A 26,393-nucleotide genomic window follows, 5' to 3' on the forward strand; every position below is an offset into this window, starting at 1 on the left:
GGATGGAAAGTAAGATGATAAAAAATAAAAATACTTAAAATTATGAGCTGGTGTAAATACAAAATATTAGATAATAACTTAGTATTTTTTAATCCCTAAAATTGTATCAATTTAATAATAAAAATAATAATAATAAAGTTTATGATATAGTACTTATCAAAACATCAGAAAAGAAAACAGAAAAAAGAAAAAGAATACACACATATATATCTCACACATAAAGTAACCAGCCGGCATACTGAAAAAACTGAAAAAGGTGTTTATGATTTTAAAAAATGCCGATTTTTGCCAGTTCCTTTCTTTTCCTGATGAGTTGTACATCCTAAGTTTGACTTTAGAGTCTTATGTACATAATAATTAGCATCAAAAGTATTCGAATTAGGTTATTTAGGTTTATTATTAGGCTTTCTAATAGTTATGAATGTTTTATTTTCACTCAATGAGACACTCAACTTTGATATCATACAATCTACTATTTCAAGCTAAAGCCAAAGACTTTAAGTTCAATATATAAACATCTGTTTCTCATTCAGTGTTTCTCAAATAAAATGGTTCAAACTCATTATTTTGTTGGTTAATTGAATTGAATTGAATTAGCTTTATAGCTTGGAGACTTTTATTTTGATATGTAAAACCTCTTATTCTGAAATCATCCTGGGAAAGCAGATTCTACCAACCCGGAAGTTGTGTTGACCCGGCGTGCTCTGTGTGCGTCCTGTAAAACAGTCCGGGTTTTCATGGAATGAAGTAGAATCATTATTATCTGGATAAAGTTTAATATTGGAGGTAAGTTTAAGTGATTTGTTTGTTTGTTTATGTTTCTGTTTGCTTACTGTCTCTGTTTACTGTTTAAAGTCTGAAAAGTGCGATTTAAAACCAACAATCAGCCGGAAACTGATGATTTAAAATGCTAACGAGTTAGCTGCTAGCTGTGGCTGTTTGGTGTCAGTAACGTTGTTTATTTAAATGTTTCTGACATTTTATTAGTTTTATTGAGACAAACAGTTAAAGAAACGAGTGTTTGTTATTCTGACTCTTTATGTGGGTGAATAAGGGTGGACAAAATAGTAGAAACACCACACTTTAGCCTAAAAAGGTGCTCAAAAGCGTTAATATTCTCCCATCTCAAAAGCAAATACTGAAGAATATTTATTGATATTGATCGGAAACTATGTTATAAAAACTAATAATAACAATGATATTAAAACAATTAAAGAAAACTGACATCTGATAGGAAACTGATGCAAAACTGGAGCTTCTGACAGCTTCAACACACCTGAACCTGAACAAATAATCTCAACTCAAAGCTCCACAGTCAGTTATATTACTCAGTCTGTAATGAAGCTCTAATAAAATGAAATTTAACATGGACTGATGTTTATTTTAATCCATGTATATGTATGTAAATATGGTGATATGTGTACATATGGAGCTCCAGAAGCAGCGCCAGTAAAAACATGAAGCTTCACTTTACATTCAGTCAAACTAATGTTGCAGCTACAACTGTTAGATTTCATCTGTGAGACCAACGTTTATCTTCCAGAAGGAATTATATCATATATATCAAAAGCCAGCGGTAAATAAATAAGAGCTGCAGATCAGTTCATGGATCATGTTCTCCTGGGATGACGACGCGTTGACCAAAACATCCCAGCAGGTTCACAGACAGGAGTTATTTGGATAAAATGACCACATATTGGGAATCTAAATGTTCCTTTCTGGCCTGGAAAAATGTTATTAAGTGACATATTAATAATCCTGAACAGCCTTTAGCCGGGTTCAAAATCTCCAACGTCTCTGCTGGTTGGTGCGAAATGCATTCTGGGATACTCGGCGGAGCAAACAAACGCTAAGAGGTCTGTAATAAACTAGAAGCTTCAGGGACAGTCGATCAGTCTTCCAGTTCCTCTGAGATGTATCATTTAATATCGTCAGTAGATTATTGATCCTAAGTGATTTTATTCAGATCAGCAGTAAAACAGAGTCTCAAGATTGTTTTCTTGGCAGCTGTAAAACCAGAAAACATCATTTCCTGTTGAATGAGCTTCAGTTATGGAGCTGCAACAAGTCCTCTAATGTTTTGTTTTGTCCACAACACAAAGATCTTCAGTTTACTGTCATAGAGACTAAAGAATCCAGAAAATATTCACATTTAAGAAGCTGAAATCAGAGAATTTGGACTTTTTTCCTTTAAAAAATGACTCAAAATTATGACTCGATTATCAGAATAGTTGGTATTTTATTTAATAGTTGACAACTAATTGATCGAATAATCGTTGCAGCTCTAGAAGAGACTTTTCACTCTGAGTTGGGTTTAATGAATCTGACTGTGACTTTGTGTGTTTTCAGGTTGAAGCAGCTGCTGAACCAGCAGGACGTCATGGCTCACATCACCATCAACCAGTACCTGCAGCAGGTGACCTCTGACCTCTGACCTGTCTGTCTGTCTGTCAGCTGCTGTTAGCAAGAAGAAGATACTGCTTCACTTTGTTCTTTGGTTCAAATGTTGGTTTTATTTATAAGCACAACGATTTGTTGAACAACAGAAAATTGATCGTTTTAGTCGTTTTTTTAAGCAAAAACGCCAAAAATAGTTTCTGGTTGCAGCTTCTGAAATGTGAAGATTTGATGCTTTTTTAGTCCTTTATGACAGTAAACTGAATTTCTTTGGGTTTTTGACTGTTGATCAGACAAAATGAGACGATTCGACTCCGAAAAATCATAACAGTCAGTTTTTCCTGCAGATTTATGAAGCCATCGACAACCACGACGGCTCGTTCTGCGCCGAGCTGCTGTCCTTCAAACACCCGCACGTCGCCAACCCTCGGCTCCAGGTGAGGCTCCGCCCACTCAGGTAGACACCACATGGTGTTCATGGTCGCCATGGTAACAGCCTCACTTCTGTGTGTGTGTGTGTTTCAGTTGGCCAGTCCAGAAGAGAAATGTCAGCAGGTTCTGGAGCCGCCGTACGACGAGATGGTCGCAGCTCATCTCAGGTCCATCAATCAGTTAATTCATGTATCGATTAATGATCAATAACACTTCTTCTTTAGTAAACACTCTGTGTGTGTGTTACAGGTGTACATACGCGGTGGCCAATCACGACTTCGTAGAAGCGTACAAGTTCCAGACGATCGTCGTCCAATATCCTTCATGATGACATCACACATAATCAATCAAACATACACATGATCAGTCTCTGTCCATCAATTAATCAATCAGTGAGTCATTAAGCAGTCAGTCTTGTTCCTTGACTTCTCACGTCCTTCCTGAGAGCTTTCCAGTCGCACAAAGAGGAGAACTGGTGAGTCCAGCTAGCTTAGCGTAGCTTAGCTTAGCACAAAGACTTGAAGCAAGGGGAAACTGTTAGCCTAGCTTTGCCTAGCTTAGCTAAAAGACTATATGAACGCAGCTTCAGTCTGCTGGTTTGTGTTTCAGGGCTCTGCCTGTGATGTTCGCTGTCACGCTGGATCTCAGGATATTCGCCAACAATGTAAGAAGCTTCTGTGAAACTGATCTGTGGTCAGTTTGATCAGTCATATTGATCTCAGAGCTGATCAATGACAACGGAACAGGTTTATGTAAACATTAACGTGTGATGTGTGCAGGCGGAGCAGCAGCTGCAGAAGAAGGGGAAAGGTCAGCCGAGTGAGATGTTGGAGAAAGCAGCCGAACAGCTGATGAGCTGCTTCAGAGTGTGTGCCAGCGACAAGTCAGTTCACACACACACACACACACTTTATACACTATATTTACACATCAAACTGAATATTAATTGTGTTTCAGTCTGCAAATATTGAAACGTGTTTAAAAAAAGCTGGAACTTCGCTCTGTGTTGACGTTGACGATGATTATTTCTGTTTTTGCAGTCGAGCGGGGATCGAGGACTCAAAGAAGTGGGGGATGATGTTTCTGAGCAACCAGCTCTTCAAGATCTACTTCAAGGTCTGAACTCAGTGTGTTTGTTATTATCATATTATTATATATGAAATTCATTAATGACTGAGCCACTGTGAGGCAAACAAGTGAGATTTTGAGTTGTAATATTGTGACATATGGTCCTAATTCTGTGGAAAAATGCAGTAAATTTAAATACAGTTGAAGTATTTGGAATAAAAAAAACCTCTGAATGTTATGAGAATAAAGTCGGAAGTTTACAAAAGGTCATAAAATTTAGAGAATACATTTTTTGCGGTTTGTGAGGGTAAAAAATAAAGATTTAGAGAATAAAGGTTTAAAACGTAGAGAACAAAAGTCATAACATTCACTGAATGAAGATTTTTAGAGGAAAGTCATAATATTACAAAAAGTCAAGTCGCAATTTTACAAGAAAAAGTTACAATATAATGAAAATAAAGTTTAAAATGTCATTGTGAAAATTAGGGGCGTCAGTTTGAGTTAACTTTTGATTGACCAACACCAGTTAGTTACTCATAAACCAGTAACTAACTGGTTCATTTTTAAGTAAAGTTGAGGTGGTGTAACGTACCCAGGCTGGAGGTACCCGACCAGCTCTTTCAATCCCTCAATCATCATTGTTATTACAGATAGACCGTAGCGTTAGCATGCTAGGCTAACAGTCCATCAGCTGTGTGACTTTATATCCGCGCCGTGACGTTTTTCAGAGCGCATAAACAATGTAAACACACCTGTCACCTGCACCTACAGCTTATTTTTATAAAGTCTATGAGCTACACACGACACAGCACCGCTATGCTAACGATGCTAGCCATGCTAACTAGCTGCTAGCCGCCATGCAGGCTGGTAAAATGGACGCGTCAATCACAGAATGTTTTAATTTTCTGATCAAATGATCTTCTGCTGAAGATCAAGATGAATATTTACCTCAGTATTAGTTTTATTGAATGTGAGATAAATAAATAAATTGATATGTGTGTCTCATATGAGAACACATGATTGTATTGATTGTTTGTTGTTGTTTTATCAATCAGATCAATAAGCTGCACCTGTGTAAGCCTTTGATCAGAGCGATCGACAGCTCCAACCTGAAGAACGACTACAGTCCTGCTCAGAAAGTCACCTACAAATACTACGTAGGCCGCAAAGCCATGTTCGACAGCGACTTCAAGCCAGGTGACGCTGACACGTTCGGTCAAATAACAACAATTGATCCACAGAAAACTGATCAATAACCATTTTAATAATCGTTTAAATCAATGCTGACGGAAAAAAACTGAAACATTGTCTGGTGTCAGTTTCTGTAATGGGAATATTTTCTGTTTTTCTGAGTTTCTATTATTATAAAATGAAAATCTTTATCTTTAGACTTTAAGTACTTCAGCCCACAATCAGCTGTTTTTAACATTTAAAGACAGATTAAGGAAATAAAATTACAATTCAGAGAATATATTGATCTTTTTTAAATGGTAATAATTTAGAGTGACTCAGCTGAGTATTTCACCAGTTTTATTTATTGATTTTTAACATTTTTTTTCCATTTTTTATCATTTTATAATCAGGTTTCAGATTAAATCAAACCGAAACAGTGAAAGAAAGTCGACCCTCGTTGACGAGCGAAAATCCATTTTTATACAGTGAATATATAAAGAATGAAAATAATAAACACATGAACAATAAAGATAAAAACAACGTAAATAAACTGGAAATAAAAAGTGTGTTTGTGTGTTTTTGCAGCGGAGGAGTTTCTGTCTTATTCCTTCCATCACTGTCATCGTTCCAGTCAGAAGAACAAGAGGATGATTCTCATCTACCTGCTGCCCGTCAAGATGCTGCTGGTCAGAGACCCACAGCTCACTTTAAACCAGTTATACCAGTATACAGCAGCACACACTCAGATTAAACCAGTTACACCAGTTTACAGCAGTTTACATCAGATTAACCCAGTATATATATGACCAGATGTTATATATATGTATAAACCAGCTCACACTCAGATTAAACCAGTTACACCAGTTTACAGCAGCACACGCTCAGAGTAAACCAGTTTACAGCAGTTTACATCACATTAACCCAGTTTAAACCAGTTCACACTCGGATTAACCCTGTTAAACCAGTTCACTCTCCAATTAAACAGTTTACACCAGTTTGAACCAATTTAAACCAGTTTGAACCAATTTAACCAGTTTTAATGCCAGTTTAAAGCAGTCTGCACCCGTTTACACCAGTTTAAACCAATTTGCAGTTTGCAGTTTACACTCAGATTAAACCAGTTTACACTCAGATTAAACCAATGCACACTCAGATTAAACCAGTTTACACTCAGATTAAACCAGTTCACACTCAGATTAAACCAGTTTACACTCAGATTAAACCAGTTTACACCTGGTTACACCAGTTTAAACCAGTTTCCACTCAGATTAAACCAGTTTACATCTGGTTACACCAGTTTAAACCAGTTTAAACCAGTTTCCACTCAGATTAAACCAGTTTACATCTGGTTACACCAGTTTAAACCAGTTTCCACTCAGATTAAACCAGTTTACATCTGGTTACACCAGTTTAAACCAGTTTACACTCAGATTAAACCAGTTCACACTCAGATTAAACCAGTTTACACTCAGATTAAACCAGTTTACACCTGGTTACACCAGTTTAAACCAGTTTAAACCAGTTTACACTCAGATTAAATCAGTTTACATCTGGTTACACCAGTTTAAACCAGTTTACAGCAGTTTCCACTCAGATTAAACCAGTTTACACCTGGTTACACCAGTTTAAACCAGTTTACAGCAGTTTACTCTCAGATTTAACCAGTTTACATCTGGTTACACCAGTTAAATCTCCCAGTCTGACTTCAGGTTGTTGTTTCAGGGTCACATGCCGACTCATCAGCTCCTCAGGAAGTACGACCTCATGCAGTTCGCTGACGTCACCAAAGCTGTGAGGTAAGCAGAGGGTGAACACAGGAAGTGACATCATGCTGCCAGGTGTTCTCAGAGGTGAACTGTGTGTGTGTGTGTGTGTGTGTGTGTGTGTGTGTGTGTGTGTGTGTGTGTGTGTGTGTGTGTGTGTGTGTGTGTGTGTGTGTGTGTGCGTGTGTGTGTGTGTGTGTCAGTGAGGGGAACCTGCTGCTGCTGAACGAAGCTTTATCCAAACACGAGACGTTCTTCATCCGCTGTGGGATCTTCCTCATCCTGGAGAAGCTGAAGATCATCACCTACAGGAACCTCTTCAAGAAAGTGTGAGTGTGGATCTTATTTCTTCCCTCGTTACTCGCCACCATTTTGACTCTGTGTCTTTGTTGCCGTGTTTATGGTCTTTTTGTTTTTCACAACAGGTTTTTAAGAGATTATTTTTATCTGTTTGGCTGCTGACAAAAGGTTTAAAAACTACACATTTACTGACGAAGACGCGTTTCACATGTGCGCTCTAGTAAACACGGTGCTGTAGGACTGTTAATATGTCACTTTATTAAGTTTCAACATTTTTTCAGGTGTGGTCAGTTTATCCAAATAACACTTGTTTCATACGAAGGTTTGACCTGGTCTTGTTGTAAATAACTGTCATCATTTCTTACAATGTTTCTGGAGTTCAATAATAATTAAAGCTACAAGCAGCGTTGATCGGGCCCTCGCATCTCTGCACACGTCGTGCTGCGGCGCAATCAAAGGGCTTCTGTGACGGGCATGTAGATGTCTTCAGACCCGGGCTGTTTTCAGACGGTGCAAGAAGGAGATAAACATCACTTCCTTTGTCCACTGTTTTGCCTGCTGCTGGGGCTGCTTTGCTGAAATTTCGTAGGGGGCGCTATTCAGCCAGTTTGCATCACTGATGGAATATTGTCATGTAGACGTGTTCAGGCCGGGACTCTTATCAAACATGTAAAGTTTGGTGCAGACTGGAGCATTTACAATAAAGTTATAGCAACTTCCTCTGTCATGGTGAAACATCAAATCTCAACGGTGTGAGGATGAGAATTTTGTGCAGGGTGAAACATGTCTGTCTTGCTCACACCTGTGGCATCAAAATTATGCAAGTTTAGGGCCCATTCACTTGAATTTCAATTAGTAAAGTGAAAACTCTTGATGAGTTTGTGTGTAAAACAAATTAATTTCCTAATTTTCATCAAGTCTATTTTTAGAAAAGTAAAGACTTTTAACCCACATGACCTGGTCAAAGTTTGATTGACATGTGTACTGTCAGGTGTGAAGAGACAATAAGTAACTGCAGCTGGACACAGAAAAATACTCATATATTTGAATGGAGAGTGTGAGTGAACCGCTAGGTGCTCGGGCCCTAATAAAGGAAAAACTGCAGTACAGAGCTACAAATTTTAGTTTTGATGGCATTTTTCTGCAGCAGTTTATCACTAAACTGTCACTCTCACTCCATTTTTTCCCTTCCCCTCATAGGTCATCCTCACTACTGAATTATAAATATAAGACCTATAATTATTGTAAAATAACTGATAATAACACCAAACTTCATACAAAGTTTGTATATAATGTACTGTATGTATATAGGCCTTTCTGCTGTATCCTACAAAAATGAGCTGCATTCAACCCCCACACCAGTGGCGGCTGGTGACTCAACAAATTGGGGAGGACAGGAGGAAAACCAACATACCGCATCAAACTATATCATTGCTGTTTTGTCCTGCGTTGCGGCCTGATGTGGCGTGGAGGTGTGAGGGCCCGTTCAACGCTGCTTGCAGCTTTAATTGTACATTATTTCTTGTCGATCGCCCCGCTTTTTTGGCTTCGAAGTTTTTGATTTCATGTCTTTGTTCCTAAGATTTTGATGTTTTTGACCAATTTCTTTGACCTAAATGTTTGACCTCTAGTTTCACCCTTCAAGTTTGACGCCACATTTGATCCTTATTGACACGTATTGACCCATTGGCAAGACATTAGTGACCTCTGCTGACCTGTAGTGACCTCTGCCCACCTGTAGTGACCTCTGCTGACCTGTAGTGACCTCTGTCTACCTGTAATGACCTCTGCTTACCTGTAGTGACCTCTGTCCACCTATTGTGACCTCTGTCCATCTGTAGTGACCTCTGCTTACCTGTAGTGACCTCTGTCCACCTTTAGTGACCTCTGTCTACCTGTAATGACCTCTGCTTACCTGTAGTGACCTCTGTCCACCTGTAGTGACCTCTGCTGCCCTGTAGTGACCTCTGCTTCCCTGTAGTGACCTCTGCTTACCTGTAGTGACCTCTGCTTACCTGTAGTGACCTCTGCCCATCTGTAGTGACCTCTGCTGCCCTGTAGTGACCTCTGCTCACTCGTCTGCAGGTACCTGTTGTTGAGGACTCATCAGCTTCCTCTGGACGCCTTCCTGGTGGCTCTGAGGATGATGCAGGTGGAGGATGTTGACATCGACGAGGTGCAGTGTCTCCTGGCCAACCTCATTTACATGGTGAGGATACACACACACACACACACACACACACACACACACACACACACACACACACAGGATGTAGATGAACATCATCTCTCTTCTTCTCTGTCTCCTTAGGGCCACATCAAGGGTTACATCTCTCATCAGCACCAGAAGCTCGTGGTCAGTAAACAGAATCCGTTCCCTCCTCTGTCCTCCGTCTCTTAGACTACATTACCCACAATCCCCTCCGACTGTGACGCTCCACAGGCTTTCCTGGAAATCTTTTCTACTTTTTAGTTCATTCTTTTTATTTTGTACTGTAAAAAATGTTAAAATAAAACAGATGCTGGTTTGTAGAGTGTGGATATGATTGATTATTGAACCATTTCCATACATGGAAATGAGTTTGAACTGTGCATTGTGGGTATTGGAGTCTTTATTTCAGCCACTGAGTAGAGACATGAGAGTTAGTTTTATAATCATCAATTCAACTTGACAACATATTCAGTGTTTCAGTGTTTTTATTCAAAGGAAATATTTCCTTCGGTCACTGCAAGAATTTCATATTTTCTACAGATTTCACTTTTTCTGCGTTTCACAAATATTAAATAAATGCAAGACAGAACATTTCAATAAAACTAGATTTTAGTGTGAAAGCTTTTGTAAAAGTTGTTTACATTTAACCACCGTTTTGTCATATAGTGAAGTGTTTCTACTACTACTTCCGTTGAGTTTAAATCCAGCTTAAGATGGAAGAAAATAGACTTGAAGCTCATAAATTTTATTTAATAAACTATTTAAGATTCACTGTGTTCCAGAAAGATCTTCATCAACGTTGTCAGAAAATCAAACTTTGTAGAAAAACAATAAGCAAACATAAAAGTTGTAAAAGGGTAAAGTAAATTTAGTAATTTTGTTAGTTGGAAAAGTTGCTGTTCAGCAGCTAAATCTTAAACCTCACATGTCGGAGCGTCCTTGAATGCACCAGCAGAGGCTTTTAAGATCAATCAAAAAACAATAAGTGATCAATAAAACTATTTATGGGACGGTTCAGGAAATATTTTGTCGTTTAGGAGCTAAAACACGTGGAATAACAGACAGTTCGCTCTGATTTTAAAGGAGTTTTAAATGATGGCGGTCGGGGGGGGGGGGCGGAGCCTCAGTGGTTCTCAGGATACTGATGGACTTGTGAGGTCTTGTGATCCTCGGCTGCCTCCAGCTTCTTTTTGATCCAGGCCAGGTAGCGGGACACTTTGGTGAACACCATGCCACCGCTGTCACCAGGACAACCTGCCGACGGTGAGATCAGCAGCCCTGTCAGAAATGCTGTGTCTTTCTCCACCGTGGCAACCGGCGTCCCCGGCAACAGACTGCCGCATCGCCTGACCTCTGACCTTGAAGTACCGTCAGATTCTGAGAACTTGTGAGCTTCAGTCTTTAAACGGCGGCAGTTTTCTGCTTTGCTCAGCCTCCCGTGACCTCCATGTTGGCTCCGTAAAAGTCCATGTTGGCTCCATTGGGCTTCGTTCTGCCTCCTCATGCAGAACATCTTGTTGCTGATCGGATGCGAGACATTCAGCTCACTCCGACACTCATCCAGTGTCATGTAGACCAAGTTCTGGTTCTGGTTCCGTTTCTGGGTGATGCCCATCCTCCCAGCATTCATCAGGATGTTCTCGCTGAAGTCCTTGGTGGGCAGGCACAGGTGGACGAGGGCGGGGCTGAACGGCAGCGGCCTGACCAGCTCGACGAGAGCGAGGTCGTACTCATGGCGATTTGTAAGGAAACGGTTGTGGATGTGGAAAGCCCGGACGGGGATGACCACCTTCCTGTTACCTAGGAGACAAGAGATGAGATGGTGGTACCGATCAGTCTGTTATCGAGAAGTTAAAGGAACACTTCGACCTTTTTTCTGGGGATGTTGAGACTAATATCAATCTCAGCAGTCAGGGCGTGGTTAGCCTAGCTTAGCATGAGGACTGGAAGCAGCTAGCCAAATGCTTCAAAAATACACAAACAGCTTTAAATCTCATTAATTAACATGTATCTTGTTTGTCTTTTACAGAATGTAAGGATAAAACGTTTTCTTATCAATTAATTCATCCATTAATTCTAAATTTGGGGTAAACTCTTAAATTTGAATGTTATTTAAAAAAAAAATAAGGTGCTAATAAGGTCCTTTAAAAAAAAAAAAACTCTTAACTCTAATAATTAAAAACATATAATATGTGTAAAATATGTGACAATTCATTAATTTTAGCCCAAATTTGGTTGAAACTGTTAACACTGATTCTGAATTCCTTAAAATATCAATAATAGAGTCCTTAAATAAACCAAAATTAAACAATTAAACTGCCCATTAATGGATTTGTCAAATATTTCTAATTCATGTGTAAATTCAGGCGCTCTTTAAGATATTTGTTCATTGTTTGGTATTTAAGGGTCTAAGAGGTTTTGGCTACGATACAAACACACCTTGGTTCAGATGAAGGTGTTCGGTTTGTTTTCAGAGGTAAATTAAGAATTAATTAAATGATTGTTCTTTCACACCAAACTGGGAAAACCAAACATCAACCATTGTGTAAAATAGCAAACCAGTAAAAACAGCCTCCCGTCTACATACTGCAGTAATGTAGTATTTGGTTAATAACGTTTGATACCGGCGAGCACGAATAAGCTCAAGGGTGGTATGACGGGTCCCAGGAGGAGGCAGCGACCGGCGGTCAGGACGGAGCGTCGACCGACCACCACACCGCCACACAGCTCCACCCCTCTGCGGTCCAGCAGGGACACCTGGAGATGGAAAACAAACACACACAGATGTTTGAGATGTCTGGTTTCTCATTGGTCATGTTTAACTGGGTTTGGAGGGTTTTACAATTCAAGAGAAGTCATGATTGCACATCAGGACTCATTTTTAGCCAATTTATATTTATAAAACATGACGAAAAGTCCCATCATGCCCTCCATGTGGATTTATTGTTGTGACATTTTTATATGAAGCCTTTTAACTCTTTGTCAAATTTGATCCATTTTCACATGTCAGAGCAATTAAAACACCCTGAACACAACATTTTATAGCCTTACATGTTTATAACGCTTCCTAAAGTGAAGCTGATACACATTTTTGTACTTAAGAAGTTGTTCTGGGTTCAATTTGACTCTTATTTAATCAAAAATTCATGTCACCATTCAAAACTGTAAAATCCATAACATTAATTTAAATCACGCTCTAAAGAGTGTTAAAGTTTTCGGAGTTTCTGTGACTGAAATGTGTTTAAAGTCTCTCAGATGGGAGGGGTTGGAGCTCAGAGCTGAGGCCAGAGAAGCACAGCCCTCCTCTGTGATCAGACATCAAACATAAGATCAGTGATGACATGAGTCACACAGTGCATCTGGTGTGCTAAACTGGGAGGATCTTACCTGCCAGGGTAACATGGTGGCGTTGAACTTGTCAGGAAGTCTTCCACAGGGAAACTCCACTGAGGACACACAGAGTTCATTATTTTACCAGTTTGAACTGTTTTTTTGTAAATGTGGTATGTTTTTGGTATGTGTTTGTGGATGTCAGACCTTCAGGCTCACAGCTGCGGTTGTCGCTCTGCAGTTTGAATCCCGGCATGCAGGAACAGGTGAAGGAGTGAAGGGACGCCTTGCACAGCTGGTGACAAGCTGTCGGACCTTCAGTCGGACACGGGGAGATTTCTGAAACACACAAAATATATAAAATACACACAGAACTACTCTCCGGAGATTGAAAACGTGATGCTGTTATTAGTCTTTGGAGCCGTTTGGATCCAAACATGAGATTTGTTGAGAAGAATATAGAAAATGAACAGAATTACCCTTTGAATCCCCAGTTTCCCAACCTGTTGTGATGGTCATCGGTGCAGACATGGTTCCTCTGTCTCTCAGCTCTTCCACTGCTCCCAGTTCACAGGCTAGTCCGTAGAACGGGGGCACGCAGGAGCAGACGAACCCCCCCGCGGTGTCAGTGCAGTTCCCGCTGTGGAGGCAGGGGTTCGGCTGACACTGGTCCCCGTCTGCTCAGAGACAGACAGACTTAGAAATACATGAACAAAGGCCTCACGTTTAGAGAGATAACAACTAAACTAATACATTTAGGAGACATGAAGAAGACCATCACTTTTAGTTTGTTTTATACCATAAAAATAAGCCAAATGAGTTTACTTGTAATTCGTGGCTGCTACTAACGATTATTTTCATTATTGATTACATGCCAATTATTTTCTCGACTAATTAAGCGGTTTGGTTTGGTCCATGAAATGTCAGAAAATGGTGAAAAATGTGGATAAGGGTTTCCCAAAGATGACATCCTCAAATGTCTTGTTTTACTGTCATAGAGACTAAAGAAACCAGAAAATATTTATATTTAAGCAGCTGGAATCAGAGAATTTGTTTTTTTTCCTTAAAAAAAAGACTCAAAACGATAATTCGATTATCCAAATAGTTGGCAACTAACTGATTAATCGACTAATGTTTGCAGCTCTATTGTCTTTTTCCATCTTTTCTGTTTGTTTGTTTTGATATTAAACACATTTATTAGTTATTAGAGCTGACAAGAAAGAAAACTCACCGTAGTAAACTGTCCAGAAAGCTTTCTGTAGAGAAACAAACACCAGTTAGAACAGGATTTTTTGGACTGTAGTGAGATCGTGAAGTGATGGTTAACCCATAATGCACCTGGACAGTGTCTGTAATTAGACCCTGATGACATCAGACTCTCCAGAGCAGCTCAGTGTGACTAACAGAGACCAGTAAATGATCTCTAACATGTCAAATTTCATCTTAATTATAATAATTATCGTCATTGTTTGCAATTTTCTGACCGTCTTTTCGTTGTCTTCGAAGTACTCCCTGGCCTCCTCGTAGTCGCAGCGCTCCTCGTGACACTCCCTCTCCAGGTTCCCCTGCAGGATCTCCTCCACCAGGAACATGTTGGCCCGTTTGGACCTCAGGAACACACTGTGGGCCGGCGCAGTCCGCCGCAACACTGTAGACACAACGACACTATTGCTGAGTTCAAGGTCCCGCAAGTTTATAGTAAATATCTTACCTGCTTAAATGAAATAAATGTACAAATTTTGACTTGTATATACCCACAAATTAGACATATGAGCCATAATTTTGACATCCTTTACTAATTACTAATTTTTGCATATTTTATGTTACAATATATGACATAAAATACTACATATTTAGTTGTAATACAGTCACAATTTTCACTTTGTAAATTAAGTATGATATAGTAAATTGTGATTGTGTGACATATATAATTATCACTGTACTTTATATATAATTCAATTCTAAGTATGGCATGTTTAGTTATAATTATAATTCTCACTAAGTAAGTATTAATGACATAGTATACTTACACCATACTAAGTCAGAATTATTGCATGCTTAGTAATAATTAGTCATAATAACGGGGTTTGTTGTAGTTATGGTATATGATTCATAAGTATGACATTACATGCTTTCTATAAGTTAACTGAGTCATAATTACGACATACTGGGTGCAATACAGACTGAAAACCAAACTAAAGTCGGCATGATTTGTGTAAAGCGTTCAACATATTTTTGGCTTAAATAGAACTCCGTATTTTAATAGTATATTGTTGAACATTTTAAGGTTTAAGGAGAATTCTGATATCAGTCGTACTCATAGTTTGTTGGCTGTTTTGATCTGTTTTAAATAAGATGATCAACAGACTGAAATCTATCTCAACATACACGTCACCGTAAACCCAAAATCAGAGTTAAGACCCCAGAGGTCAGAGGTCAGAGCTCTTACCTTCTCCTTCGATGAAGACCTGAAGGAAGCAGACGAGGAGGACGAGAGAGACAAGCGACGCTCGACAGCGAGGCGACATGATGCTGACCACTGTGACACTGACTGCGCTGGTACCACACACACACACACACACACACACACACACACAAACACACACAAACACAAGTATACACACCGGTGAGTCACTACTGATTCATTACACGTCAAATGCCTCAAGAAACTTCTGTAAAATAACCTTTATTCAGGATGTTGCCTTAAATTTTAAATCTTTCTTACACTGATTTTAAGGTTTTCTAAATAAAAAATGTCTGTCAGCAGAACTAAAAGACATTTCATATGAAATAAAACTGATAAATCCGTTTGTTTCTGGTTTAATTTGTGCTATGTTTATGCATATTTCTTGTAAAGGATATTTAAACTTGTTTGTTGTCTCACAGTGATCAGATTTTAAACTAAGCAGGTCAGATCTGCCTCTAGAAAAAGTCAGAAGAAAACAAATGGTTTTCAGTGAACAGTCTGTCCCTGGAGTGGACTCTGGCCTGTCCTCAAAGCACACAAAACAAGCAGCACGTCCGACCTCTGAAACTTCAGTGTTCTGTAGGTTTGTTTATTTGAGGTAAACAAGGAAGAATTTCATCACTGGGATTAATAATTTAAAATGATAAAGGGATATTTCATTATCCAGATCAAGTAAAAGATGCATTTCTAAAGGTCTAAGGACCCAAAAAACCCTAAAATCTACAAATTTTCCTACTTTATTTTCTGTTTCTACAGTTACACAAAGATTTTCCTGAACAAGAAGTGATCTGACTTTTCTAGGAAATTCAAATTCTGATTCTTGTAGTTCCCAAAACATGTATTTTATTTTAACCTGACGCACCAGATGGTTTGTTACACAGAACCATCTGAGAAGTTGACCTTAAAAACTGTTTCATAAAAGGCAGGCACTTTCAAAAAAAAAATACTTGGCAGGTGATTGGATGAACCATCTGTCTATCACCGTCTGTCACTTCTAAACCACGCCTGTAGCTGCCAGTAATTCTAGGACGCCGAATGGTCCGAACCACTGGTGGTTCACGCATAACTTGAGCTTTCAGCGGATTTCCAAAGTTGAGAAATTATTTTCCTGCTCATCAATATTATAGTTTAAACACACACATACAAAACATAATGCATCATTGTTGTTGGAGTTTTTCTTTATTTGCTTCACGTTCAGCTCAAACAGCTCATTTCTGGCTTGCATTGACACATTTTTTAATACTGAACAGCAAACTGTTAAATCAAGCCACTTTAAATCAATAATGTCATTATTTTTGTACATTTTGGATCATATCGCCGGTTAGTTTTGTGTATTTCATGGAAACTTTACATCTGAGACGTCTGTGGCTGTACACTGAATATTTTAACTACATGAATATTGAATATTGGACTTAAGCACCACTGTAATGGGTTGATCATGAAGTAAGCAGCTGTTTGCTAACATGTTAGCAACAAGTACTTTATAAGATGATAACATGTCAGATGTTGTGTTCACAGCCTGTTCTGCTCCCCCCTAGTGGACAAAAATTCAGGTATCTCAGCTTTAAGGATTTTGGAAGTGTCTTTAAACAAGTGGTAAAGTTTTCAGTGACTGTTAAAAGTAAAATGTGTTAAAAGTCTCAAACACAAAATCAGTGATTACATGAGAGGCACAAAGTGTGGCTGGTCTCTGCTCTGTAAATAATACTTGATTCAGCTCAGATCTGTCAACACTTCAGAAATCTGCTGATGGTCGTCTTACAAATACAGCCTCTTGATGGGGCCATGGTGCCTCTTCACCCTGTTGGTACTCGTCTCTTCGGGCGTCGCCAAGCTGATGCCCGCATGGATCCAGCTAATATACTTGGACACCTTGGTGTAGATGCCGTATTTGCCTTTGCGTGCGCAGCCTTCGCCCCAGCTCACAATGCCGGTGATGAAATAGGTGTCGCCGTATCGTGTGACGTGCGGCCCGCCGCTGTCACCTTGGCATGCGTCTTTTGCTATTTTCTTGTAGCCGGCACAGAACATGCGTTTAGAGATATGTGAATTAGTGGATTCTATGCAGGTGTGCCGATCTACATAAGGCATGGTGAGACGCTGCAAGATGGTGGACGGCTGCCGACCCTCGCCGAGATGTCCAAACCCACTGACCGTGCCATACAGCTGCTGCATCAGGACCTGTGGGAGGAGATAAGAAATTCACTGGTAAAGTTTATGACAAAGATACGTTAAAAGTCCAGTGTTTAGGATTTAGTGGCATCTAGTGGTGGGGTTGCAGATTGCAACAACTGAATACTCTGCCAATAGATCCCCCTATATCTTACACACTGGTCCTTTAAGTTGGTTTTTAAGTGGTTCAAAGGTTTACCTTTTCAGCAAAATCTTGCTCAGGTATGCAGGCTGGCAGGATGAACCTGGTGAACTTGATGGGCGTCGCCAATTTGATGAGTGCGATGTCATTGTGGTAGGTGTTGGGTCGAAAATTTTTGTGAATAATGATAGTTTCCACATGGTGGACAGCTTCATTACGGTCATCCGCCAGTATGTCAAACTCACCTGAACACACAGACATGATGAATATTTCAGCAGGGAAAATTTGTAATAACTACTATGAAAAATAAAATGTACTGATAATAAACTTTACAAAGCAAACAAATAAAACAAGTGTTCCAAGCAAATGTTGGCTATATTCCCAAAATCAGATGGTGACCACTGAAACTGTAACACAAAATAAAATGATACTAAAAAAAGTATATTTATATGACAATATATGAAGATTTTTGAGCTGTGATGAAGAAATAAAAATGTGCAAATACTTATTTAAAGTACTGACCACTTAAAGTGTAAAAACAAGATAACATTTATGTATAAAACAGTAATTAACAGTTTAAGCAAAATTTGACATGTAAAAATAACATGAAATACAATAAAAGTAAAAAATATTGAAATTGGCAACATAATTTATACATATTACAGCAGCAATGAAATGCATTTTTCATTTCACAGTTTGAGCACATAAAATATGTATTCTACAGAAAGCAAGCACATTATCACATTATTACAACCATATTCTTTACCTACCGAGTTTGACATAGATGAAACGTGATTGGTTCATGCAGTGGGCGGCGGTCAGGATAATGTATTCGGTGAGGATGGTTCCTCCGCAGAACCTTCGGTCCTCCTTGTTCAGGAGGAGAGCCTGCAAGGATGAAACAAGACCAAACAGTGAATATTACAAAGCAAATACACAAAGTCTGCAGAACTGGAGGGTGTGAGGATAAAACTCAAGAATGACGATGGAAAAATCACTGTATAAATCATGTACAGTAAGTGGACACCTTTAACGTAGTTTTCTCTTTCTATTCCTTCAGTCAGTGGTATATGAGACAGTAATGGACCCCGTGGGTTGTTATGTAGAGAAAATAATGGACAATTATGGACTCCCAGGTGTTCACATCTCATGCATTATTGCAAAAAAAGGTCCTGATTCAGTAGGGAGTTTTTCAGGTTTAGGTTTGTTAAAATTTGACAAAAATGCAATTCTACCTGCCATGGACATTCTCCCGGTGGACAGTCCTCTGTGTTGTGCATGTTGGTCGTACCCAGAGCAGGTGAGATGCTATCAATGCTGTCATTGGTGTTATTTCTCTCAAAATCAACGTAATCCCGTAGGATCTCGCCACTGCTGCTGCTGCTGTTCTCAGAAACTGAGGACTCTGGGAGATAGATGATGTCTGGCGCATACTTCTGATTGGTGGTGTTAATGTTGATGTCAATGTCGTTCAACCCATTAATGTTCCCCTCCGTAGTGTTATGCTGTTCATGCCTGAAAACATTCCGGCGGCTTCTAATGACGATGGCACCACATTTGTATTCCTCTGCAAGAGTTTTTATGAAGTTCAGAGGTCAGAGTTTGTACACCAGAAATCTTAATCACTGAAAGAACCATATTCACTGTTTGATTTCATTCTGATTATAGAGAAATATGATTAGATTCTGATATCATTCCCAGAGTCTGACCTGTGGTGTTTGAGAGAAAACTGTACGGATACAACAAGGCACTCAACCGCCTCCGAATAAAAGACCTTGTAGAATCTTTCTCACCTTTGGAGTTGCAGGATTTGTCATCTGATGCCAGGTAATATCCATCAGCACAGGAGCACATCACGCTTCTGTTTTCCACTCTGCAGAAGTGTTCGCAGCCACCATTTAAGATCTCACAGCTTTTATAAATATCTGCAAAGACATAGGAAACACTATCAAGACAAGGCAGGGGTGTTTCAAACAAACAAATCATATACTGTGAATATCAATTGGGGTCATGGTTGATAGAAACAAATGATTGATGGGAGACCACTATTTGCTTCCTTCTTTGTTGACCCATCCATCCACCCCAACCTCCCATGATGTTGTTTTTTCCTGGAAGGACAGTCCCTTTTCTGAAGTCAACTGTAAGAGCGTTTGTGTCTTGTTCCAACCTTCGCCTTTAGAAATAGGCTTTGGGTAATAACCAAAAGAATAAGATCACAGATACACGGATGAAATGAGTTTTCTTTGCAGGGTGGCTGTCTCACCCTAAAACCACTGCTCCGTCATGTTGACAGGAGTCAGTTGAGGTAGTTCGGGCCACTGATCAGGTTACCTTCCTATGGAGGTACTCAAGGTACTGAGAAAAAACCTTGAGGCAGAACCCAGGACATACTTGGAGGGATCGTATATCTCATTTGGGCTGGGAACACCTCAGGATCCTGCGGGAAGAGTTAGCTAAAGAATAAGGACATATGGACTACCTTCCAACCCCAATTCAGGTAAGTGAATAGATGGACAAACATTGCTGTGTCACTTTCAGAATGTTTATAAGTGATGAGGACATTAAAGGATTTGCTAAAGGGCACCAAGCTTGAACCCAACTGTCTGGAGTGAGTCTAGTTCAGTACCAATTTCGCAGTTGGAGCCCTGGTACCCGGCCTGGCAGGAGCAGGTGTAGCTGCTGATCCCGTCTTGGCAAAGTCCTCCATGAGCACAGGGCATCGATATACATGCGTTGCCATCTGCAGGACAAACAGCAGGTTCAGTCAGGGGAATGTTGATGAGATGTCAACTTTGTCAACGCTCAAATTCTGCAAAAACATCTAGTGGTGAAGCCTAGACAGTGCTCTCTGCTAGCAAAATAGCAGATATAACTTTAGCTCCTGCTTGTCACTAGTAGATTTCAAGCTTTTTAAAGATTAGTTTGGGGTTTGGCTACTTTTTAAAATCTTGTTTCTTAAATGTGCTCCATAATTATGTTGCAGTGCCCGATATCATCTCCCACAATCCACATTTCCTTGTTAAATTCACTTGTTAAATTTTAATTTAAGGAAACACCTTACCGATATATACGGCCCAGAATTCATTCTGCAAAGAACATAAGCAGAAAATTAAAACATGTAAAACCTGAGCAGTATGTCTTTATGAAAGATATGTTACAAACTAAAACTTGAACCCAAAGAAACTCAGAACTGTTGTAATTATCTTTATCAATAAGATTTCCTTAGAGTTAGCTGTCCGGACAATATTCTGATTTCTCTTCTCTACACCCTCCAAGAACTCAACAGTTGTATCTTGTTCACTAACAAACAAGGTAATAATCAGCAGCTAGCTTAACCTAAGACGCACAATCTTTTCATGTGACTCTGGGTAAGACAGTTAACAATGAGAGTTTCCAAAAGTTATCTGGGTGTTTCTTTAACACTTGTTTTCACAGATTTTGTTTGAGTTAACAGCATTGTTTGGTATAAAGGTGCAGGAGGTGAATACAGTTTTCTCAGTGTTTTCGAAGATCTCCCGCGCCTCCTCCCAGTCGCACTGCTCCTCCACACACTCCCTCTCCTTGTCGCCTTGTTTAACTTCCTCTAAAAAGCTGTAGGCTCGTCTCTGCCGGGTCAGGACCTGACTGGCCGCCTCACCGTCCAGGAAGACTGGTGAGAGAACAGAATAGTGGTGTTCAACCGTCATATACTGTCATTCAAATTTTCAGAAACACCACATTACTTTGCTTCAGGATTGGTTGTTACTGATTCATTATATCACTGTAATGCAGCTAAACAAAATCAACCTTCCCCTCATGAGGCTAGTTTGTGTCATTTTTAGTCATGCAAGCATCATAATGACTGGTCGTTCAGTTCAGACTGAAATATCTCAGCAACTATGGATGGATTGCCATGAAATTTCTTTTTTTTTTGTTCCCCAGAGGATGAATTATAATAACTTTGATCCTCTGAATTTTCATCTATCATCTTATGCCCAGATACTTGATGTTACCAGTGGGAATGGGGAGGAGTGGGTTTTGAGCGGCAGCATTCCAGTCATCACTATGTATGGATAGGATTGTTGATTTGTCCAATTTATAGTATAGTTGGAAATCTCGGAGAATGAATTAATGTACTTGATGGCTTCTTGTAGAGAGTTTGATGGTTCTTGTAGATAAAGCAATACATCATCTCCAAAAAGGCTGATCTTATGGTGAGTGTTGAGGGTTTGGATTCCCTTGATGATGTTATTTTGACATATTGCAGCAGCAAGAGGTTTGATGAACAGGGCAAAAAGCGATGGACGGGGCATCCTTGCCTGGTTCCCCTGTGCAGTGTGAAACTTTGTGATGCTAACCCATTAGTAACAACTTTTGCCATTGGTGGGCTAGAATTCTTATCCAGTCAATTAACATTTCTCCCAAACCAAATTTGTGCAGTGTTCCAAATGAGAAGTTCCAATTTACTCTATCAAATGCTTTTTTCTGCATCTAATGATTTGTTTTTTGTTTTCAATTTGTTTTGTTTTGATACATGAATTAGGTTAAATAATCTGCGTGTGTTATTTGATGAGTGTCTTCCTTTGATGAAGCCGGTTTGATCTGAATGGATTAGTGATCGGTTAACCGATTTGATTTGGGTGGCTAATGCTTTACTGATGATCTTTGAGGTCTGTGTTGATGAGTGATAGGGGGCGGTAGCTGGAGCAGAGAGTTAGATGTTTATCGGGTTTCAGTAGTACTGAGATGAGGGCTACGTTCATGTGTGGTGGCTTTGTTGAGTTATGTTTAATGTAAAGTACCACTCTGAAAAACTGTGGTAAGATTGTGTTCCAAAAATGTTAGTAGAACTGGGCAGTAAAGCTGTCAGGTCCAGGAGCTTTGTTGTTTGGTATCCTATTGAGTGCTGTACAGCGTTCATTAGGCGTTAATGGCTTTAATCTAGTTCATCTGCAAACTTTTTTTTAAGTCGGGGTACTTCTGTGTTACTGAGGAAAGTGTTAATATCTATTGGCTCAGGTTCCTTGTCAGGAGTGTAGAATTTGCTGTAAAATTCACAGAATGTGTCATTTATTTCTTTGTGTGATTGTATGGTCTTCCCCGCCGGCTTGTATAATTGATTTCTCTTTGTTTCGTTTGAGTTTGTTTGCCAGATATTTTCCTGATTTGTTATTGTATTCAAAATAATCATGTCTGAGTCTTATTATCAGGAATTGTTTTTTTTGTCTATGATATCGTTAAGCTGTGCCTTATTTTCTGTTAGTTCTTTCTGAGTTTGCTCTGCATAGGTGTCATTCAGTGCTTTGCTTTTTTGTTCAAGATTGTTTTCATGTTCTTGTTCCCTTTTTTTCTTGTATGATGCATATGATATAAATTTTCCTATCAATACTACCTTCGCTGTTTTCCAGAGTACGATGGATGAGAATCGTATATTGACCACTCTATTGTTGACCACCGTTTTGTGCAAAATGTGTTATATTCAGGATCTTTAGGCTGAGAGGTGTTAAATATCCAACTGGTGATGGATTGTTTAGGTTGTTTGGTGTTTAGATTAAATGATACAGTGGCATGGTCACTGATTATGATGGGATGAATTTGGGGATTTGAAACATTAGGTATAATTGAGTTACTGGTGAGAAAAAAGTCAATATGTGAGAATGACTGATGGAGCAGTGAAAAGTGTGTATATTCTCTGATTGATGGGTTTTTCAATCACCAACTGCTGCCAAGACCAAAATCACTTATGTAATGTTTTAATGTTTCTGTTGAGCACCAGTTTCTAGATCTAATGGTGGTGGATGATCTGTCTAAAGTGGGATTAATAACTACTGAAATCACTTTCAGTTATAGAATCTGATAAACTGGATTATGAATCAAAGAATGTATGGAAGAAAGCAGGGTCATCAGTATTGGGTCCACATATGTTTGCAATAGTGGAGTCGTTGTTGTTAATGGAGGCGTTGATGATAACGTATTGCCCTTCAGGGTGAGAGATGGTAGTGTTAGGGATTAATTAAACTTTTGTTTATTAAAATTGACATACCTCTTTTCGTAGAATTGTAAATTGATGAGTTTGTTGGGTTTTCATATCTGATTTTCTGATTCTGTCAGGTGAGTTTCTTGTGTCAGGCATATGTCTGCTTGTAATTTTATCAGGTGATTTATAATTTTTGTTCTCTTTGCCCGTGAACTAACCCCATGTATGTTCCAGGTTACGAATTTGAGTGAGGTCATTGATTTGTCTCAGGATCAGTTTTACGGCTATGTGTCGTGCGAAGGGGTTTGTGTGTGTAAGGAATATGTGGTGGATATGAATGTGAAAGTTTGTGGTGAATGTGTGGTGTATCAACATTAGTTTGCAGTGGTTTTGCTTACATTTTGAGCTGACATAACAAAGAAAAACATAAAATAAAGCGGAGATATTGGCATCCCCTTAGACTTTTTCAAAATTCACACTTCGAAAAAGTCTAAGGGGTCCTTCATCATCTCATTGGACTTCCCTGTTAACTAACCCCATCAACACACACACACACACACACACACACACACACACACACACACACACACACACACGTATATTACAAACCTTCACCAATATCCTGTTTCCTACCTTTCAACAGCTGACATTTTGATCTCATAACTCCTGCATCAGCATATAAACTTCCCCATCAACTTTAATGCATCCCATTATGTGATGCTTGGTCTTCTTATTCCTATCCCATCATGATTTTTGTACAGATGATTATTATTTTTATTTTTATAGCTATTTGACATGTCAATAGGATATGGTAGATGAAGGTATTGTTCAGTTCCTTGAGGACTGGGCTGGTTTGGGACAGCTTGATCACTTTTAAGCTCCTCTCCAAATACAAAGTTGAACAGACCCCTCCTGTAGGGTTGGGGGCTGTTCTAAAGGGGATTTTGCCTCCAACAGGCCAGACACCTCCTACGGGCCTGGTGGTGGCCTAAAGCAGGTGATAGCAAAGAAAGCAATGAAGAGGAGAGGGGGAAAGACCTAGAAATTAAGAATTTAAAAAAACAAACATTAATGGAAGGGGGATCCAAAATAAATAACACCCAGAGCTTGGCCTGCTCTGGATCCAGGCCAGGGGTGCCCTCCGATAGCATTGTTGCTATATTATCTCTTTTTTACTTATTTACCTATATATGTATTTTTTCCTCTTTCTCTTTCTCTTTCTCACCCACACACACACAACACCTAATGCATACTTAACATGGCTGATGTTTGAATGTGCTGTTAATGGACACTACTGTCACACGAGGAGCTGCTCATAGCTGGACAAAATTAAGATAAAACCATTTGGTGGTAAGACAAAACAAATGTGACAACAATGTGAAATTTTATTGCCAGTCTGATTGACGTCCAACTTTGCACATATTGCATTATTTCCTGGTGGCAAAACAAGGTACAATATGTTGATTTTTTTGCATGCTAACTGCTGAGACTGTATTCTGTGACAGTTATTTTGGGACATAGCTTTAGTCTTGTTAAAATTCAGATGATAGTTAATGATGTGACCTAGATGGAAGTGACCGACATGTTGATTAGCGCTTTGGGGTGTCGCTACCTTCCTCGTCTTCACTCCTGACAGCTTTGTGATGGATTTTAGTGAACATACCATGAGCGGCGGCAGCCAGGTGGAGCAGCAGGAGGCTGAGGGACAGTCGGTGAAACCAAAACATGGCCCCGGATGGTGAGCTTGACTGGAAAAACCTGAATGCGTTGTGTGGAAGAAATGGAGTCTGACTGTGGAGAGAGGGAGAGAGGGAGAGAGGAGGGGAGGTAGAGAGAGCAATGACCTGTATGAGAGAGGGAGGAGGAAGAGGAGGAGGAAGAGGTGCAAACTGCACTGATCAGAGGGGGTGGGGCTTCCTGCTGGAATATTTGAGATAAAAAAACTACAAGACTGTGTCCATAGGAACTTTAGGACAGAATTAACAAGTCCCAGAGAGCATTACTCTAAGCAACATCCAATCAGAGAGCTTCACACTCTGCTGATGTCGGGCTGAAGTTAGAGGTCGATCTTTGTCGAACTCCTTGAATAAATTCCAAAATGTAGGTCTCCAGTGTAGACACAGACGGAGCACTCACTGCTGCTGCTGCTCACGCTACGCTTGTCTACACATGGTGTCCCGGTGCAGGCCCGTGCCCTGTAGACAGTATTGACCATGGATGACTAGACATGCTGGCCTTTGACTAGTTGGTTCAGCTCTTTGGCTGAGCGGTTAGCGCAGTCATCCGCAGTCTGGGATACCAGTGTTTGAGACCCAGTGTGGAAGCCCTTTGCTACATACAGCATATGGCTACGTCCACACTAGTACATTTTTATTTTAAAACAGTGTTTCAAAACGAAAACTATCTCCAGCCACACTAGCATTTTAGCACTGTTTCAGAAATAATAAATGTATATGACATGACCATTTACTTACACTTGGCATGCAAATCACTTGAATAATAGCTTGCTCCTGCACACGTAGGCAGTAGTAGCATCATAAAATGCAGAATTTAACTGCACAACTGCTGCCATGTAGCATAGACAATGAGGTCAGCAACGCCTCTAATTCATTATCCTCTGATGAATTAACCACTGGTAGTTAATGCTAATGTCTTTTGTTTTCTTCCAGAAAAGGGTCACGTGATAATGGCGTGATAAATCAGGGAAGGATACGTCGTGACTGATAAGACCCAATCAGGAAGCGGATGTGGGTGCACCTGTCATAATTTTCAAAAGTCTCTGTTTCCACCCTTTCAGACTAAAACGCAATCCCGGACTTTTCAAACTAAAACGGGGTCAGCAGCATTTTCACAAGTCTCCATTTCAGGGGATCAAAAACGCCGGAATAGTATGGACACTTGGCGTAAACATAGCAAAAGTTACGCGTTTTAAAACAAAAATGTATTAGCATGGATGTAGCCTAAAGATTACACTGTTGAGA

The 26,393-nt window shown here is 39.6% G+C and overlaps 3 protein-coding genes across 4 annotated transcripts; 1 reads left to right on the forward strand and 2 right to left on the reverse strand.

Moving 5' to 3' along the window:
* Positions 1 to 666: 666 nt before the first annotated feature.
* Positions 667 to 9,665, forward strand: pcid2 (PCI domain containing 2). The gene is made up of 15 exons (XM_067583839.1): positions 667 to 786; positions 2,350 to 2,416; positions 2,745 to 2,834; positions 2,923 to 2,996; positions 3,079 to 3,144; positions 3,263 to 3,304; positions 3,439 to 3,493; positions 3,609 to 3,712; positions 3,870 to 3,945; positions 4,953 to 5,094; positions 5,656 to 5,756; positions 6,793 to 6,866; positions 7,037 to 7,162; positions 9,219 to 9,342; positions 9,445 to 9,665. The coding sequence occupies exons 2-15, from the start codon at positions 2,381 to 2,383 to the stop codon at positions 9,532 to 9,534; spliced, it is 1,200 nt and encodes a 399-aa protein (XP_067439940.1). The 5' UTR covers positions 667 to 786; positions 2,350 to 2,380; the 3' UTR covers positions 9,535 to 9,665.
* A 147-nt stretch (positions 9,666 to 9,812) lies between these two features.
* Positions 9,813 to 15,265, reverse strand: prozb (protein Z, vitamin K-dependent plasma glycoprotein b). Of its 2 annotated transcripts, none has more exons than XM_067583832.1 (8): positions 15,125 to 15,265; positions 14,160 to 14,323; positions 13,907 to 13,931; positions 13,179 to 13,352; positions 12,883 to 13,014; positions 12,733 to 12,791; positions 11,970 to 12,102; positions 9,813 to 11,145 (listed from the first exon to the last, which is right to left on the reverse strand). In XM_067583832.1, the coding sequence occupies exons 1-8, from the start codon at positions 15,201 to 15,203 to the stop codon at positions 10,469 to 10,471; spliced, it is 1,443 nt and encodes a 480-aa protein (XP_067439933.1). In that variant the 5' UTR covers positions 15,204 to 15,265; the 3' UTR covers positions 9,813 to 10,468. The 2 variants fall into 2 exon arrangements, with proteins under 2 accessions (XP_067439933.1, XP_067439932.1); XM_067583831.1 differs by having other exon boundaries at positions 13,155 to 13,352; positions 15,125 to 15,264.
* A 1,037-nt stretch (positions 15,266 to 16,302) lies between these two features.
* On the reverse strand, positions 16,303 to 25,257 carry LOC137177479 (coagulation factor X-like). The gene is made up of 9 exons (XM_067583828.1): positions 25,076 to 25,257; positions 20,945 to 21,105; positions 20,518 to 20,542; positions 20,083 to 20,196; positions 19,250 to 19,381; positions 18,692 to 19,023; positions 18,227 to 18,344; positions 17,514 to 17,701; positions 16,303 to 17,323 (listed from the first exon to the last, which is right to left on the reverse strand). Exons 1-9 carry the CDS (start codon positions 25,137 to 25,139, stop codon positions 16,901 to 16,903), a joined length of 1,557 nt encoding a protein of 518 aa, XP_067439929.1. The 5' UTR covers positions 25,140 to 25,257; the 3' UTR covers positions 16,303 to 16,900.
* Between the last annotated feature and the right edge of the window lie 1,136 nt (positions 25,258 to 26,393).

The sequence above is a fragment of the Thunnus thynnus genome, chromosome 24 (assembly GCF_963924715.1).
Source record: "Thunnus thynnus chromosome 24, fThuThy2.1, whole genome shotgun sequence".
In the NCBI taxonomy this organism is placed as follows: Eukaryota; Metazoa; Chordata; class Actinopteri; order Scombriformes; family Scombridae; genus Thunnus; species Thunnus thynnus.

What these genes read in the sequence shown, in the direction of transcription:
- pcid2 (XM_067583839.1), top strand. Translation starts at nt 2,381, where the DNA reads ATGGCTCACATCACCATCAACCAGTACCTGCAGCAG. An exon ending in TCGCCAACCCTCGGCTCCAG is followed by an intron (nt 2,835 to 2,922) that starts GTGAGGCTCCGC and finishes TGTGTGTTTCAG; the next exon opens with TTGGCCAGTCCAGAAGAGAA. An exon ending in ATGGTCGCAGCTCATCTCAG is followed by an intron (nt 2,997 to 3,078) that starts GTCCATCAATCA and finishes TGTGTGTTACAG; the next exon opens with GTGTACATACGCGGTGGCCA.
- prozb (XM_067583831.1), bottom strand. Translation starts at nt 15,203, where the DNA reads ATGTCGCCTCGCTGTCGAGCGTCGCTTGTCTCTCTCGTCCTCCTCGTC. An exon ending in TCGAAGACAACGAAAAGACG is followed by an intron (nt 13,932 to 14,159) that starts GTCAGAAAATTG and finishes GTTTCTCTACAG; the next exon opens with AAAGCTTTCTGGACAGTTTA. An exon ending in TTTCTGGACAGTTTACTACG is followed by an intron (nt 13,353 to 13,906) that starts GTGAGTTTTCTT and finishes GTCTCTGAGCAG; the next exon opens with ACGGGGACCAGTGTCAGCCG.
- LOC137177479 (XM_067583828.1), bottom strand. Translation starts at nt 25,139, where the DNA reads ATGTTTTGGTTTCACCGACTGTCCCTCAGCCTCCTGCTGCTCCACCTG. An exon ending in TCGAAAACACTGAGAAAACT is followed by an intron (nt 20,543 to 20,944) that starts GTATTCACCTCC and finishes TGTTCTTTGCAG; the next exon opens with AATGAATTCTGGGCCGTATA. An exon ending in ATTCTGGGCCGTATATATCG is followed by an intron (nt 20,197 to 20,517) that starts GTAAGGTGTTTC and finishes TTTGTCCTGCAG; the next exon opens with ATGGCAACGCATGTATATCG.